General features: G+C 52.8%; 1 protein-coding gene across 5 annotated transcripts in view; it reads left to right on the forward strand.

The window, feature by feature from the left end:
- ADAMTS10 (ADAM metallopeptidase with thrombospondin type 1 motif 10) overlaps nucleotides 1-15,085 on the forward strand; it is a 64,522-nt gene that overhangs the window by 30,209 nt on the left and 19,228 nt on the right. For all 5 annotated transcript variants that reach the window (XM_061466790.1, XM_061466789.1, XM_061466792.1 and 2 more), the window contains 7 exons: nucleotides 2,306-2,670; nucleotides 6,183-6,342; nucleotides 8,361-8,578; nucleotides 9,742-9,825; nucleotides 10,283-10,428; nucleotides 13,563-13,606; nucleotides 14,846-14,951. In XM_061466790.1, coding sequence (XP_061322774.1) covers nucleotides 2,306-2,670; nucleotides 6,183-6,342; nucleotides 8,361-8,578; nucleotides 9,742-9,825; nucleotides 10,283-10,428; nucleotides 13,563-13,606; nucleotides 14,846-14,951 — 1,123 coding nt within the window. The remainder of the gene's footprint in view (nucleotides 1-2,305; nucleotides 2,671-6,182; nucleotides 6,343-8,360; nucleotides 8,579-9,741; nucleotides 9,826-10,282; nucleotides 10,429-13,562; nucleotides 13,607-14,845; nucleotides 14,952-15,085) is intronic.

The following is a 15,085-nucleotide window of genomic DNA, read 5'->3' on the forward strand; positions in this document are numbered from 1 at the left end:
CTAGCACCTAATCTAATCTTTCACATGTTTAGAGGAGGGGAAGGAGCTGGCTGTAACACTGGATGAGGACACTGGCTTCTTCCTTGTGTTGAAAGTCTCTCTTCATTATTGTGTCTGTTTGTGGCATCCCCACTTTAAAGAATCACTTCTTAAAACATTCATGTAATGCAAGGAACTGCTTTTTGATCTTTCTTCCTCTGCCTCAGTTTCCATCCCTGAGAGGATGCACAGTGATGCTACAACAAAAGCAGGGTCTCACACCCAACCCCATCCCTCAGGCTTTAATCTCCTGGATGTACCCCATGGGTCAGGAGCCGGGGCTGCAGCCCTGCCCCAAGCCCTTTGTAACCACTGCATGCACAAACCTCCTTCCCATTCACTGTTTTGCAAGACTGCAGAGAGGGAAGAAGACAAACAAGACGCTTCCGATAGCAAATATTTCCAAGCCTGAGGTCATTGCTTAGATGCAGTCACTCTTGTTTGCCCGGCTGCATCACACGCGAGGCGCTGAGATGCAGGAGAAGCTGGAGCACAGGAAGTTAAAAGGCTAATAATTATTTCTGGCTTGTGGAGACAAGGGATGGGTGCCAGAAGTGCTTATGGTTTGGAAGGATGGGAGCTAACCCCTAAACCCAGCTGGTGGGAAGGACTGTCCCATTACCGGTGGCCAAGGAAACCGCTCTGTCAGGCTCCCACGTTGGAAAACGCACTAGGGGAAAAGGAAACTTTCCAGTGCTGCCATGTGGTAAGAGTGTAATTTGGAGTCCAAGTTTGTGATGGCTGGGAAGGCTTTGAAGATGGGTGCTGTGTGGAGCCAGGCGAAATGCAGCCACCCTGGAGCAGCCTGGCCTCTCCTGTTTGCTTAGGAAACAACTACAAATAGGATGCGGAAAGCACAGTAAGAATCTTCCAGAGTCAAAAGAGGACAAATCCTCTCCTGCTCCATGAGCAAACCTCCAGTGACAAGGGGCTCAGGAGAACACACTGAGATCAGAGGAGCTAGCCTGCCCAGTGCATGATTTTATGCATCTTCTGCTGAAGCCCATGGTACTGAGGGCTGTCAGAGACATCTAGACCTCCGCTCAGCTCCAGTCTGGCAGTCCCTGTGACATTTTGCTTGGAAAATGAGACATTTCTGTCGAGTGCCAATTTCTTTGACAGCCAAAAGTGTTGCTTTAGCTTGTGAGGGCAGGCAGACATTTTCAACAGGGACCTTGTCAGAGCACATTTCCTAAGTGGGACGAGACAGGCTCAAATACTCAAGTGCCCCAAGAGAAGGTGCTAAGCCAGGCTGATACAATAAAGAACACCATCCTGGTGAGCTGGGCAGGGATGATGGTGTCATAGATAGAGACCTGGCTGGGGAGTCAGGATGTCTGAGTTCTTTTCTCACTGCCTTTTCAGCTGGGGAATTCTGGTTACCCTCTTTCTTACTTTGGTTGCAAGGCTGGCATTGCAAGGACATTGCCTTTGTGCCTCTTGGGAGGATGCTCAGTACCTAATGCCCTAATGCAGCTGTGATTGGGAAGGCTGTGCTGTTATGCAGGTTATCAAAGCAGAGATAGCAGGTCCATGTGGCAGCTGTAGATGTGCTGAAGAACACCACCATTCCTTAGCAAGACTGTCTTCTCCTGAGCTATTTTTGCCCCAAGGCTCATTCTAGCTTGTTTTGAAGAGACCTTATTGCTAGCTTTGTTACTGAAAGGATCCAGGTTAAAATAACCCTCCTACTGTGACTGCACAACCTCGAGTCCCTCTGCCCAGTGGAGATGGAGAGATGAGGGATAGTTCAGGATCGGAGCCAGGATTTGGACTGAGTGGCCCCTTGGACCAGTCCATTCCTCTCCATCACCTGCAGAGGAGAAAATAATGCTCCATAGGCTCAAGGCGTATTGGTAGGACAGGGAAAGGCTTAAGGCCTTTGGGAATACCCCAAGGATCCAGCAGTCTGGACAGAGCATAAGGAAGAAGTTGTTCCCTGTGAGGGTGCTGAGGCGCTGGCACAGGGTGCCCAGAGAAGCTGTGGCTGCCCCATCCCTGGCAGTGTTCAAGGGCAGGTTGGACACAGGGGCTTGGAGCAAGCTGCTCCAGTGGAAGGGGTCCCTGCCTGTGGCAGGGGTTGGAGCTGGATGGGCTTTAAAGTCCCTTCCAACCCAAACCAGTCTGGGATTCTATGACCCTCTGTGTCAGGACTCCATCCCACTGCTTTGTGGTGCTTGCGGCTCAGTTGTGCTGCAGTCACTGTGTTTTACTCTGCCTCCCTCTGCAGATTGCCATTCCTGCTCTGTTTGCTTTCCCTCCCCAGAGGAGTTCCTCTCCAGCCTGGATCACTATGAAATTGCCTTCCCCATCCAAGTGGACCAAAACGGGGACTTCCTCACCTTTGACGTGAGAAGCCAGTTGAAGCAACGCCCTCGGCGCAGCCTGGGCTCCTTGCCCTACGAGCCATCTGAGCAGCAGGTCTTCTACAAAGTCTCTGCCCACCGAACCCAGTTCCTCCTCAACCTGACCCTGCACTCCAACCTGCTGGCTGAGCATTTCACTGTGGAATACTGGAAGCGAGATGGTGTGGACTGGCAGCATGATTTCCATGAAGACTGCCACTACGCAGGACACTTGCAGGATCAGTACCTGAACTCAAAGGTCGCCATCAGCAACTGCAATGGACTGGTGAGTCTGGATTTTGCCCAGTCAAGGGCACTGGTAACAACTAGAGATGCCCATAAAGCAGAGCTGATGGTAGCCTCTTTGGTCATCGCTATTGAAGTGCAAGCCTGGTTTGGGTTCCATGGTGGTGGGAAAGGCACGGGGCTGGTGTCAAGCTAGAATGTGGCATCAAAAGTCAGCTGAGAGTGAAGAAGGCCACAACCCTGTAGGAGCTTCTGATCTGCATTTCGTTTGTAGTCCAGTTTCTGCCAAAGTCAGTGGCATTTTTCCATTTATTTTAATTGGAATGTCTTAACATCTTTTAATTTGCGTGTCTGAGCAGACTGGACATCATGGTTTTAAATATCAAGAAAACTTAATGGTAGACATTAGTGGTAGGGATAGCTGAGCTGTAGGTTGCTTAGAGAGTATGTGACTCCTACATCATGGGAGATCTTTAAGAATAGGTCAGATGAATGCCTCTCAGAAATACTCCAGGTATGAGCAATTCCAGCACTGGGAATACACTAAGGATTTCCATCCTTATTTTTCTGTGATTTTTCTGGCTCCCAAGGCTCATTTCATGACCTGCCAGATGGAGGGATGGAGCAAACATACCCTTTTAGTGAATCCCAGGGATGATGGCTCCCTTGGAGGGGTAACGGGTACAAAAAGACTCTGTAGGCCAGATTCATATTTATGCTACAGCCCCACCTCACAGCAGTATTCTGGCAGTGTGGAAGAGCTTCCAAATGGGAATGAATTCACATTTGATTTATTGCTAAATCGCAGTGCCAGAACAGTGCTGTGGGTTATTAACAGAAATGAGAATCTGACTCATTATATCGTGGAGTCTAATGTTTCTATCTCACAGCCAAAAGTCAGAGCTGCATAAACTCTTGGTTCCCTGGTTAGCTCTTTGTTCAGATATGGAAACTCTGAAGTCCCACACTTGTTGGTGTTCACAACAGCACTGAAGGGGGAGCTGGATGCTGCTGGCTCGGAAGGGATCTGGCGTTAGCCTGCCTTCCCACTTCAGAAAGCAGCAAGTCCAGGGCAAGCAATGGCCCAGCAGCACTTGTGCTGGGATAATTCAGTCCACAGGCTGTGCTTAGCTCTGGACGGGGCTTGGAGCAAGCTGCTCTAGTGGAAGGTGACCCTGCCCGTGGTGGGGGTTGGAACTGGATGAGCTTTAAGGTCCCTTCCAACCCAAACCAGGCTGGGATTCTACCTCCCATGGAGGGTGCACCATGCTGTGCTTCAGGCTGAGCAGGGGGAAAGTCACCCAGGTTTAAGGTGTTGGAAGCAAAGGGCAAAGTGGTCCGTTTTCCAAAACACCCGTTACTGTGAGCAGCCAGCGGGGCCACTTTAGGACAGAAATGCCACTTTCTTACCTCTTATGTCAGAGCTCATCAAAGGACAGTTCAAAGGGTTTTCAACCCTTTGTGTCCATGCGTTCACCTGAAAAGCCCTCCTGAAGGTCAGCATGAGCAGTAAAGCTTGGAGCAAGCCACATGGCCCTGCCGCTGAGGCTGATGCTGAGCTGCTCGTGTGTATATATGAGGACATAGAAGAGCTGAATTGCAGTATGCGGCCACGCTTTTGACTGTGGTCATAAGCTAATAGCACAAACCATCCTTGCTCTGCAGATGACGTGGGTGAATCACAGACAGGATATCCAGTTTAGCTCCCCCACAAACCACAGGGATCCCTCCAAGGGCTTCTCACCGCCCCCTTTCAACAGGCTTGTGTCACGTCCAGCGCCTGGACCTCGGAGCTCGCTCTTTGGGGTCAGTGATGGGGCAGTTTTCAGGCTGCTGTGATGGCTGAGCTCCACTGCTGAAGGATGCGAGGCCGGCACTGGAGCCTCCTGCCTCTTGCGCTCTGCAGATGCTCTGGGTTTAAGCGCAAGCGGCCCTTTTCTAGCAGGACATGGGTTTGGGGCAGGACGCGCTCTCCCCTCCCGCTGCTCTGCCCCAAGGCGGTGGTGACCTCCTTCTCCCCATCCCACAAAGCCGGCAGCCAGCTGGCTTCTCCGGCCGACACTCGGCTTTCCGCCACAGCCCTCGCCAGGCTAACCTCACAGTACCTCGCTTGTGCTGGAGGAGGTGGAGCCCAGCCAAGAGCAACAGAGCCCGGTGCAGGAGGAAATCCCCCGGCACTCTGGAGATGGGGACTTCGCTGTGCGCACACTGCCCCGATTCAGCTCCCATGGCAGGGAGGGACAGGACGAGAGACCTATGGCGGTGGCAGCATCCACCCCGGAGGGGCTCTCCCGCATGAGCACCCAGCAATGATGCTGTCACGCAGGTGGTGTCTTCCGTGCGAGGATGTCAAGATGTTTTAGAGACCTGCTTCCCCACTCCCTGTCCTGGCAGACAGGCCTCCTGTCCCCCTTGCATAGAGGAGAGATGGAAAAGTGCTGTGACATCTAAAGGACGGCACTACTGCAGAGCTGATGGCAGGACGTGGGTGTTGCTGCACCTAGAGCTATGCCTGTGCACAGGTAATGTGGGTCTCAGGCTTTTGGGATACTGCTTGAGAGATGTCAGGCGTGTTTCTGTGCCTCGGTTGCTGGTTGGTGAAGTTCAGCTGGTAGCACACCCATATTTCTTGGAGTTAGGTGAGATTCAGTGCCAGGAGTTCTTACAGCAATGGAGCTTCTACTTGTACCCTGTTGGGCTGCCAAAAACTCTTCAGGTTGCTCAGACTTTTTAGGCAGAAGGAAAACTTGCCACGAGGATGGCACCAGCTGCAGAGGAGAGATTCTGCAGGTACCTGGTGGGTTTGGCTGCTCATCCCACTGGGATGCCCAGTCATCACTGTGGGTCCATTCGCAGGGAGCAAAGTCTGGGCTTGCAGCTGAGATTCATTCAGTTGAATAATACAATCAGGAGAACAAGAAACAAATGGGGCAAACCCAAGATCATCTGCCTGACGTGGTGTGAAAAGGGCAGTGCCTATAGGGCAACAAACCAGGTTTAGGCTGTAGAGAAAGACTGTGACCTCTGTGGGTTGCTCACTGCTAAACAGACTTCAGGTTTTCCAGATTCAGTGTTTCTCAACAGCCTCTGCAGTGCTGTGCCTGAGTTTCCCAGCTGGTGGTAATGATCCTGAGCTGCTTCCAAGGCTCTTTGGTGAGGTTGAACAGTACAGAAGGGAGATCCCACTGCTGAGTTGTGCTGTTATGCGAAGGGATTTAGGATCACACAGACAGCTCTTGATTGGACTGAGGGGGTGGAATAGGAAACGACTCATTCATAATTTTGCAAGGAAGGGCTCTGATTTCCAGAAGACCTCAGTGAACAAAGATGTCCCAGGGCATTCACGAGCATCTGGCTCCGTTTCCTCTGGTCTGTAGCTTCACGTAGTTCAGTGTTCGTGCGTAAATGAAGGATTCCATCACATTCTCCAAAGTAATCGTCAGTCCCCAGAAGCTCAGTGGTTAATCAACAGAAAGCTCCTTCCAAGAAGCAATATCTCACCCAGTTCTCTCTCTACCTCTTTCAGTGCCTTTTGTCTCTTTCCTTCTGCAGCATGGGGTGATCGTCGCAGATGAGGAGGAGTATTTCATTGAGCCATTGAGCCCGGGAGCCAACGTCAGCACAGGGAGTGAGGGCAAGGGCAGCCCCCACGTCGTGTACAAGCGGTCGTCTCTGCAGTACCCACACATGGATGCGGCCTGCGGCGTGCTAGGTACCCATCAACCCATCCTCGATCCATCCCAGTGCAGTCCTGGTAGAGCAGGCTTTGAAGGTCCACACTATGGCAAAGAACCAAATTTATCTCCTGCATTCAAGACAGTTTTCTCTATTTGCTTTTACTTGTGTTAAGCATTTCTGGTGGCCTGGTCTTTGGTAAGCTCTTGTGCTCTCTTCACAGCAGGGCTTTTAAATTTGTAAGTAGAGCATGGAATAGAAGAGAAAAAACTGCCTCTTATTGTTCTTAAGAAAAATCTTTCCAGATTTGGCCAATTGACAAGGTATTGAGAAATCCTAGCTTCCACATGCTCAGCAGAGACTTCTCTTTGGGTTTCAGTCTCTGAAGATTGTGTCCATGTTGAGATAACATCTGCTGCTGTTAGAGACCAGGTGGAAAGATGCCTTGTAGGGTGGGATGTGGGAGCTGGTTAGTCACAGTGGGCTCTGGGGGACGTTTATAGAGGGTGGCAATTGCACATTTACCCCCTTTCTATGCTTTTACAGGCCCATGAATTCCTAAAGGACTCACCCAGGGCTGCTCTGGCCTCTCCCTATTGCTTGTGTCCTCATCCTTGCTAGCAGGGTCCCAGAGCTTGGCTGAAATTGCCAGCCCTTATGAATGTGCAGGGTTTCTCCATCTACCCAAAATGTTGCACGCACGCAGGACGCTGCTCCCTCAGTTTACAGAGGCTCCCCTGGCTCTGTAAGGATGAGAGGAGATGCCATCCCTGCAGAGGGGCCAGCTCGCATGTTATGGATTAGAGTTTGTGGATGCAGGAGCAAGGCTGTTCCCCGTTGCTCCTGGAGGTTTTGTGTCACTTCAGGCTGTTCATCCAGCGACACTCACCTAGATGGGGAGTCCCTGCTGGAAGGGATGGAACGTGTGGAGACACCAGGGCACTGCCAGACTGCTCTGAGCAGGCTCTGAGTGTCCCCAGACCTGGGGGACAACCTGTGCTTCCCTGCCCCCTCTCCTCCTCTCCCAGCTCCCAAAGTCACAACGGACAAAGTGCCAACAGGCTCCCCTTCTGCTGACCCTTTCCCACGTTCCACGGCTTCCAGACAAAAGTTAGCCTGTTCCTAATTGCTTCTTGGAAAGCAAAGGCCGTGCAGTGAGAGCCATGGGCCAAATGCAGTTCAGAACAACCACAATGCAACTGGTCCCATCAAAGCTGCCCAGTTCCATTGCCCCGAAGGCCGGACCTGTGCTGACCTGCCCAGCATAGCTGGCCCCTGAGCACCCTGTGAGCTCCCTCTGAGCAGCCGTAGGGGCTGGAGCTGGTAGGTTGTGGGGCTGCCTGTGATCTGCCCATCTTCCCGGGATTGCTGGATGATTGATGTTCCAGCATCAGGGCAGAGGAGGGGGATTCAGCCGGCTCTCCTGATGGAGCAGGAGAGTGGTTGTAATCAGCTGTAATCAGCTCTCCTGCCCTGTGCCAGTCTCCAGGCCATGGGTTTGGGGCTGATGGCCCTGCTGTGGGCATCCCTAGGGTCAGGTCAGTAGCACTTGAAGCCTGGAGCAAAGTCCTACAAACCTGCTGCTGCTGCTTTGGAGGCTGCAGCCATTGCTGTGGAGGAAGAGCCAAGTCCTAAATTCAAGCCCTGGCAGGAAAAGGAAAGAGGAAATGATCTGCAATGGCTTTATTTTCAGATTATGTCTGTGTAGTTTCTAAACCTACACTGCTCTTGCCTGCGACAGAGGGGAGGGCAGGGCCTTGTAGCATGCACTGAAGTGCATGGGGCTGCTGCAGAAGGATGGGTGCACACCTCTGCATGCAGTGCCTGGGCAGGAGGGCAGGCAGGAGGCAGGTAGGATGCAGGGAAGACACTGGCAGGATGCAGGCAGGGCAGGAGCACAGCCCTGGGCTGCAGCAGGAAGAGATCAGCAGATCCAGCCCACGGCAGTGGGGGCATTTGCTGGGTTCACACATGTATAAAGAGCCTTGCAACGACCTTTCCTTCCCTGAAACCAAGCTGCCAGAGGGCAACAGAAACACCTCCTTCCCTTTGCAGATGAGAAGCCCTGGAAAGGGAGGCACTGGTGGCTGCGGACGCTGAAGCCCTCCCCGCTGAAGCCCTCGGGCAACCACAGCCAGCGCGGCCAACTGCCCCTGAAGAGATCCGTGAGCACGGAGCGCTACGTGGAGACCCTGGTGGTGGCTGACAAGATGATGGTGGGGTACCACGGGCGGCGGGACATCGAGCAGTACATCCTGGCCATCATGAATATTGTAAGTGTTATAACCACATCATGAGCCTTGGGGACACACACACACACACCCAGCAGCAGAGAGCAAGCAGGAACAGCTCCTGTTCATCGCCCTGGATGTCTGAGTTTGGCAAAGGGTGCAAGGAGCCAAGTGGGATGGGAATGCATTGGGTGACTCAGATCTGTCTGAGTATGGCAATGGCTTCTCCCCACTTCCAGAGCAAGATGTTTGGGTCAAAAAGTGATTCTCTGGAGCCTGCAGGGACTCTCCGGTGTATAGGGGAGCACTGTAGGAGAGGTAAACTGGCCTGTCTGACCATGCTACAGATCTGGACCGGGAGAACAAAGCCCTTTCTTTGAACTGCATCTCTCATCTCCAATTAGCATTGCAAATAGGGCCAGGCAAGCAGGGAAACACATGGGAAAGCATAAGGATAGTGAGCTCTCACGCTTGGGGGCTGAGCAGTGTGAGGGGTAGGGAGAAATACCCTCGTTCTTCCACAGCACACTGCCCGTGTCTCTGGGTTACTGCAGAGGAGCTTCCTCTGCAGCATCAGATCTGGGTCATTGCTGGCGGCAGGATACCAGGCTGGATGCATAGAGAGCCTGAATTGGCCATGCTGAATCCTCCTGTGAGGTGAGATAGGTTTGGAAGTTATCCATCACGCTGCTGAAAGCCCCTCTGTGCTGGTTCTTTGTCCTGTCCTCTGCAGGCTCTCTTTTCATGGTTGGCTCTGTTTGCATTTCTGAAGCAGATGCCAGGTTTTCAGACAATGTTGTGTGTAACTGTTTCATCTGCTGTGAAACACCCATCGTGTGGCAGCAGATTTCTGAGGGATGCTGTGTCATTCGCTGCCCGTGGGCGGTCACCAAAGCTTCATCCTGTGGCTGGGTAATGCCAGGACCATGGAGCTTCCCCACCTGAGCTCCAGGCCAGGAGAAGCTGCTGTGGGATGTTGGCTTCACTGCTTGAATCAGACAGAAGGAGACACCGAGGTCTGAACGTGGGTTGGGAGGCTTTGCAGTCCAAGTGGTAACGTGGAGTCCCATACCTGTATCTGCTCTCTAAACCACTGTGTTCAGACCCTGCAGCCCGTGCTGATGAAGCCACCCTGGTTCTCTCCATGCCAGCTCACCGGGGAGCTCATTTTTAAGACTCGTCTTTTCTTGTTTCTTGGAGGTCAGGTTGCCAAACTTTTCCAGGACTCGAGTCTGGGCAATATTGTCAATATCCTGGTGACCCGGCTGATTCTCCTCACCGAGGATCAGGTAAGGTGGGCTCTGCTGAGCCACTTCTGTCGCACATCTGCACTTCCTCTGTGGGTCTGCTGGGTGCACCGCAGAGAATCCCAGCCTGGTTTGGGTTGGAAGGGACCTTAAAGCTCATCCAGTTCCAATCCCCCGCCATGGGCCAACACCTTCCACTAGAGCAGCTTGCTCAAGGCCCTGTCCAAGCTGGCCTCTCAACCCTCTCAATAGCAGCTGGGGACTGCGTCCAGGCCATGGGCTAAGAGCACCTTTAGAACTCTGAACACTGTTTCTATGCCAAGGTGGTTTTAAGGAGGTTTAAGTAGCTTTAATCCTCCCAAAGTCTTGCTTTCCTGTGGCCTCCATGAAAACATGGGGGCATCTGAATGGGTGTCAGTGCTCTGCTGGCATGGGAATAGGCAGTGCTTTTGCATCAGAGCTTTCCTGGGAACACACTCTCATATTGCTTCCATTTCAGCCCACACTAGAGATTAACCACCACGCTGGGAAATCCTTAGACAGCTTCTGCAAGTGGCAGAAATCCATTGTGAACAGGAATGGCAATGGGAATGCTATCCCCGAGAATGGCATAGCCAACCATGACACCGCAGTGCTGATCACCAGGTAAGGCTGAGCCCGGCCCTGGCAGTGCTGTCAATGGGGGGGTGTTCTCTGTACAGCTGTCCTTTATCCCTGTCCAAGTGGTTCATCCAAAGCTTCCTTCCCATGCAATCCCCCACAAGCTGCTTGGCCGCTGCTGTCCCTCAGCCCTGTTGTCCCTTATTGCAGCTCAGATCATTCTCATCCTCCAGTGTCTTCTCTCAGTCTTTGGTGTGCTCTCAAGGAGCTTAGTTTGCAGCCATGGGGATCTGTGTGCCCAAGTGAATGGCATCATGTGTACAACGCTGTTGGGCATGTGTGGGAACCGCCCCGGAGTCATGGAGCATCAGGCATCCTACTGAAATGGAAAGCCCCATCTGCTCTGCTGTGAAAGATGGAAAAGAGGATACAAATGGGATCTGAGCATCATGACGGTGACAGAGGGCCTCCAGCCAGTAGGGGGTTTGGTTCACCTCGTTTTAGGTGCCTGCGTATAGGGCTGAACTCTCTTCTTGGTAGCTGATAGACATCCTTGAAGCAGTGATTTCATCTTGACTCCCTGAGGTCCTGCCCTGCCTGTCTCTGTGCTTCTGTAACAACAGTCTGGATCAGCAGCTGAATTAGACCTTCAGAGCTGGGTGAAGGGGGCTGAACATGCAGGACACATAATCCCTGTCAGAATAGGTGGGTGCTTGAGCCTGGAGCAGCAGAGGGTACAGGAGGGATGTCTGGAAGGACATACGGATGGTTGGAAGGAAGGAATAGAACAGAATGCTTTGGGTTGGAAGATCATCCAGTTCCTACCCCTTCCTATAGGCAGCCACAGCTTCTCTGGGCACCCTGTGCCAGCGCCTCAGCACCCTCACAGGGAAGAGCTTCTGCCTAAGAGCTCATCTCAGTCTCCCCTCGGGCAGGTTCAAGCCATTCCCCTTGGCCTGTCCCTACAGGCCCTTGTCCCAAGCCCCTCTCCAGCTTTCCTGCAGCCCCTTCAGGCACTGGAGCTGCTCTCAGGTCTCCCCTTCAGGAGCCTTCTCTTCTCCAGGCTGCCCCAGCCCAGCTCTCTCAGCCTGGCTCCAGAGCAGAGCTGCTCCAGCATCTCCATGGCCTCCTCTGAACTCGCTCCAGCAGCTTCAAGTCCCTTTGTGCTGAGGTCTCATGAAAGCAGAAGATGCAGAGAAGACAACAGGGACAGTGGAAGGAACAGAGGCGTGCGAGGACAGAGGATGACAAAGGGAGAGCTGGAAGGACAGAGGGGATGAGGGCAGCTCTCTGGTGCTGCCAGCTGCATCCCGGACGCCAGCTCCCCGCTGCCTGCCCAGACCCCGCTCAAGCAGAGGGGCAGGAGCCTGGGGAGAAGCCAAAGGCAAACCCAGGATTTGTTTGTGCATTTTTTTCCTCCCTCCCTCTTGTGGAGTGGACGAAAGTCATCAAATGGAAGTGGTGGAGATGGGGGCCTCCAAGCGGGAGCCGGTTTTCCTGGCTCTGTTTTCCTGCTCCAGTTCCCGGTGGTGGCCAGAGCCATGGGCATCGTGGTGCATCCCCCATGAGCGAGCGAAAGGCCCCTCAGCCCCAGGTTTTCACCCTCCCGGGGTTGCAGCATCTGCTTTTCCTTCCCTCCCACCACACGTGTGGGACACAAACGCCAGCTCCTCTTCTGCCTCTCAGATGTCTGAGCTAACCCGAAGTGACTCACTGGCCACACCAGGCTTGGACAGCACCAACGCATCCGGCCCATCTCTATAAATTCCCTGTGTCCCAATAAGATCTTGCTGAGCTGCGGGGTTTTTCTCTTGCAGGGACATGTCAAACCAGCGCCTCCAAAGGCTTTCACAGCATTCATCACAACAAAGCAACAAATGGTTTTCACTGGTTTCCTGCTGGGGGTGAGAGGTTTGGACACTTCCAGAGAGCGGCAGGGGACAAAGGGACAGGAGCCATCACCAGGAGCACGTTATGCTTAACTCATCGTGTGCCATCAGGATGCTTCCTCCCTGTTCTCATCCCCATGGGGCCGCTGGGATGAGGGGTGCTCGATGGTCCTGCTCACCACGCGGGTGTCCCCCAAACCCACTCCCTGCTCAGCATCCTTCATGCTCTGAGCCCAGCTCACACACACTGGTTTAGATGCATGTCAGGAGTAAGGAGCAACCCCAAGCAGCTCTGGGGCATCCACTGGTCCCCTTCTACCTACCCACCCTATGTGGATTTCAGTGTTAGCCTTTCAGCCTGGGTTTTGCAAAGACCCAAGTGTCTGGGGAGTCTCACCTTCTGGAGAAGGTATTTGAACAGAGGAAGGTTCACCTCTGCAGTTAAATGATGATATTCACCCTAAGGCTCAAGCTGCTCTCTTCTGGAGCTGCTGCTGCATCCCATTGTGAGGGATATGGAGGAATTTTTACTTTTGCTGTCCATGGTTTAGCTTTTCCTTGTGAGTGGCTAATGATGTACAAACAGATGATTCCTTGATGCAATGGCTGGGAGCCGAGGCCAGGAATCAAGGCAAGGATCACCTTGAATTAACCCATATTGAATTTTTTGGAAAATTCTTGGTAAAGAACTAAACTGAAAAGAAAACAATATCAAAAAGACTTTGAATGAAGCCACGGTGAGTTTGGAATTGGGGCACCTTTTCCAGCTGAAATGTCTTATATTTTAAACGAAGAATCAGAAGGATATATATGATGGACACAATTTGCTGCAAGGGACCTCAGGTCCTTTTCCTCCCTGTTCTGCTGAGGCAGAGCCCTGGGGCAGAGAATTGGCAGCTCGCAGGGGTGCAGTGGGTGCTGGTGAGCAGAGCTGGACCAGCCTTCCCAACCCAAAGAGCTTCAAGGCTGGGATGGCATCGTCCCTGCTCATTTACCACATCTCATCGAAATCCAGTCTCTGCCCCTGCTCAGCACTGCCCCAGAGGGAAGGGACTGGAGTCGGCGTTAAACATCCACAGCGAGTCTCAGCCTGGGAAAAGTGAGTGTTGGCCGATACGGATCAGAGGCATCTTACCCCTTGCAGTCAGTACTTTCTATTCCAGAAGTGTTGCATGAGCCATGGGCTGGTTTGAAGTGTTTTGGAGGTGAACACACCACTAAAACGGAGATAGCTATCCCGGAGCCACTGGAATCCTTAGTGTTCTTATTGCTGCTTTCTCTCCTTTGCAGGTATGACATTTGCATCTACAAGAACAAGCCATGCGGCACGCTGGGTAGGTAGGATTTTGCTGCCCCTTTGGAAGCACTTCCCACCAGTGCACACGTCTTTGGGAGCATGATGAGGCCAGGCTGGGCTGTCCCCCTTTCCTACTGAGCAAGCTGAGGGAAGCATTTGCCCAACGCTACTGCAAGCACTGGAAGCAGAGCCAGGAACAGGCCAGTGGTTTCCAGCCCTCTCCACTGCAGCCTCCTTGCTTCTGTAAACACTAAAAGCAGCAACCCAGAGGATGGATGGGCTCCGGAATGCTTCTCCATTATATCCCTGGGTCAGGTCCAGCCTGATGATTAAAAACCTCTTGCATCTAGGGCTGGTCGATAGCCTAGTGGAGGATTCCTGGCTTAGCAGAGAGAAATCAGACTTTTTTGTGATGACTATAAAGGGAGTTCTTTATTTAAACTGTGAGACGCAGACAGAGCCTGCAGCTCTCTCTGGCTGTACCTCCTAATTTGTCTTGCTCTGGTCTAGACGAAGCAGGCAGGGAGGGATTACTGCTCTGAATCACTGCAATGACAGAGGAGAAGTTGGTAGATCTCTGCCCCGATGTGGCTGCAGACAGGGTGCCTGGGAGGGAGGTTGAGGCTGGAGGTGCTGTGATGGCTCAAGTCTTTCCTTTAACAGATGTTGCTCCTTCCCTAGCCCGGTGCAGCAGGCACAGCCAGCAGTGGTGGGGCAATGTATGGGCAGAGGGTTGGGAGAATCTGCTGCCACGATTCAAGGGGGCTTTCTGCATGATCCAGCCATCCAGGTGGAGTCAGGCTGGATTCCTGGTCATGGGAATGACACCTGGTGGGGGTCAGCCAGAGCCAAGCACACATGGTCAGGCTGGATCCTGATTTAGTTGTCCAGGCTGCCCTGGCTGAGTTTGGATGCCCAAGTACTGGTGCAGCTGATCTCGGGTTCCCCCACCAGTATGCCGGTGTTGTGACAAGGACTGCTCCCTGCACACGGCCTGGGGGTTGGCTATGAAATTCACAGGATTTTGACCCATTATTTCATTTCCAAACCTGCCATTGCTAACTCCGTTGACAGTGCTGACGTGTGCCCACAGCCTATAGGAGCCATGGGTCCATCCCGAAGCCCAGTGCAACCAGTGGGAAGAAACTTGTTGTTGAGAGTAGGCTATGCTCAGTGTTAGTGAGCACGAAGCACATTATTTAGTTCCCAGATAGCACCCATGTCCCCTCCAGATGATTTGTGCTGACCCTATGTGACAGCTCTCTCTGTTCCCCAGGCTTGGCCCCCGTTGGTGGGATGTGTGAACGAGAACGAAGCTGCAGCATCAATGAGGACATTGGCCTGGCCACAGCTTTCACCATTGCCCATGAGATTGGCCACACGTGAGTGCTGTGCTACAGGAATCCCTGGGAGTCACAGGGAAGGGTCCCTGTTGGTTTGTTCCTGCCAACAGGAGCTGGAAAAATCTTTCCTATGGATAATCCAGCTGTGTTAACGCAGCTGATCATCTCTCTGC

This window comes from Pezoporus flaviventris, unplaced genomic scaffold (assembly GCF_033815535.1).
Source record: "Pezoporus flaviventris isolate CSIRO_AGI_PZ_B2104156 unplaced genomic scaffold, CSIRO_AGI_Pfla_v1 ptg000043l, whole genome shotgun sequence".
In the NCBI taxonomy this organism is placed as follows: domain Eukaryota; kingdom Metazoa; phylum Chordata; class Aves; order Psittaciformes; family Psittacidae; genus Pezoporus; species Pezoporus flaviventris.